The sequence below is a fragment of the Papilio polytes genome, unplaced genomic scaffold, assembly GCF_000836215.1.
Source record: "Papilio polytes unplaced genomic scaffold, Ppol_1.0 DF823934.1, whole genome shotgun sequence".
Taxonomy (NCBI): domain Eukaryota; kingdom Metazoa; phylum Arthropoda; class Insecta; order Lepidoptera; family Papilionidae; genus Papilio; species Papilio polytes.
The window spans coordinates 1,926,728-1,928,183 of NW_013525270.1; the positions used below are offsets into that span (position 1 = coordinate 1,926,728).

At 31.3% G+C, this 1,456-nt stretch overlaps 1 protein-coding gene across 1 annotated transcript in view; it reads right to left on the minus strand.

Moving 5' to 3' along the window:
- Nucleotides 1–308: 308 nt before the first annotated feature.
- The window catches only part of LOC106101971, a 3,449-nt gene continuing 2,301 nt past the window's right edge, over nucleotides 309–1,456 (minus strand). The window contains exons 5-8 of the mRNA XM_013281363.1: nucleotides 974–1,076; nucleotides 761–856; nucleotides 524–679; nucleotides 309–368 (exon numbers count right to left, since the gene is read on the minus strand). Of these exons, the coding sequence (XP_013136817.1) occupies nucleotides 309–368; nucleotides 524–679; nucleotides 761–856; nucleotides 974–1,076 (415 nt within the window). The remainder of the gene's footprint in view (nucleotides 369–523; nucleotides 680–760; nucleotides 857–973; nucleotides 1,077–1,456) is intronic.

Sequence of the window (1,456 nt, forward strand, 5' to 3'; positions counted from 1 at the left end):
GAGATTTCCGCTTTTCCTCTTACAAAAAATAGGAACTTCAATGCGACTAGCGAATAAAACACTTTTTCCCACGGAATTATAATTACAATATTTATTTCATAATTAACTTTAACATGTTTGAATAAAAAACATCCGATTTACAGATTAAATATAAACAAGGTGTCAATAAAATCGAAACCTAAGTTGAGTACTTTTAATATCAAGTGCAATTTATTGATTCCTTTTTTGATTTAAAATCATTAATAAAGTGTTTTAAAAGTTTGTTATAAGTGCTACTTTAGTCTCGTAGTTATAAATGAAGAAATTTATTAGTTAAGTTTTATGCTCGTTTTCAGCATGACATAGTATGTAAATGTTGATTTTATAATCTGAAAAATAAACAACATCGTTAAATAAATTAAAATCCTTATCAGATTTATTTATGTCAATTACAAAGTATACTCTGGATGTAACAGTGTTTCCCTGAAGGTTTTGTTATGGTTAATTTTTTAAAACGATATTTCTGCATAATTCGACAACATACCGATATCGTGGGCTGAACGCCTGCTCGTAATCCACCCGCAGATATAAACTCTAGAGGGGGCTGTGAGCGAGCCAACACCATCATTAAAATCTTCTGGTTGGATATCGACATGTTTTGCCACGGGATACTATAAACGTCATCTGCGATATCTACGCTCTGGAATAACGTTTTTTTTAATAATCAACCAACTTATCTGAATAAATATTATTCAATTATTTTATAAAAGTAAGAAATTACCTCGCGACGTATTTCTTCCAGTACCAAAGACATTACAATAAGTCCCCCTAAGTATACAACAACCATCAACCCGTATACTAACCAGTCCTCCTTATTCTGGGAACAAAACCAGTTTTAGATTGCTTTTATAAAAAATACTTTGGTTTATAGATGTTTAAAACAAAAATCAGCATGCAAATTAATACAAAAATATTGTGTAGAATTTTCACTTACCCCAAACATAATTTGATAAAGTAAAAAGCTGTCACTAAGTAAGTTGTGGCAGTAGTTTCCAGTTACGTAGTATCCGAATGCGTGTTTCATATTGTTGAACACCCTGTACCATAGAGAGGAAAAATAACTTTTATATACATGTTTTAACTATACAAAACAATTAAATAAGATAATAAGTTGACAAAGATTACATTCAATTCATTTATATAAATCAAGTTATCGGCTCATGAAATTAAGACAAAAAGCAAGTAGTCTATGTGTTCTTCCACACTCTCCTCTACATCTATGGAAAATTTCATCGACATCCTTTCAGCCGTTTAGGCTACAAATTTTAACAAACTTCCACCCATCCATCTAGATTTTCACATTTGTAATATCAGTAAGATAGTGAGATAAGATTATTTTAAATAGTAAGGGCCTGTCCCACCATAAGCTGATAGAGGCTCAGATAGGTTATAAATAACGGCCACACCAACGGTTCCC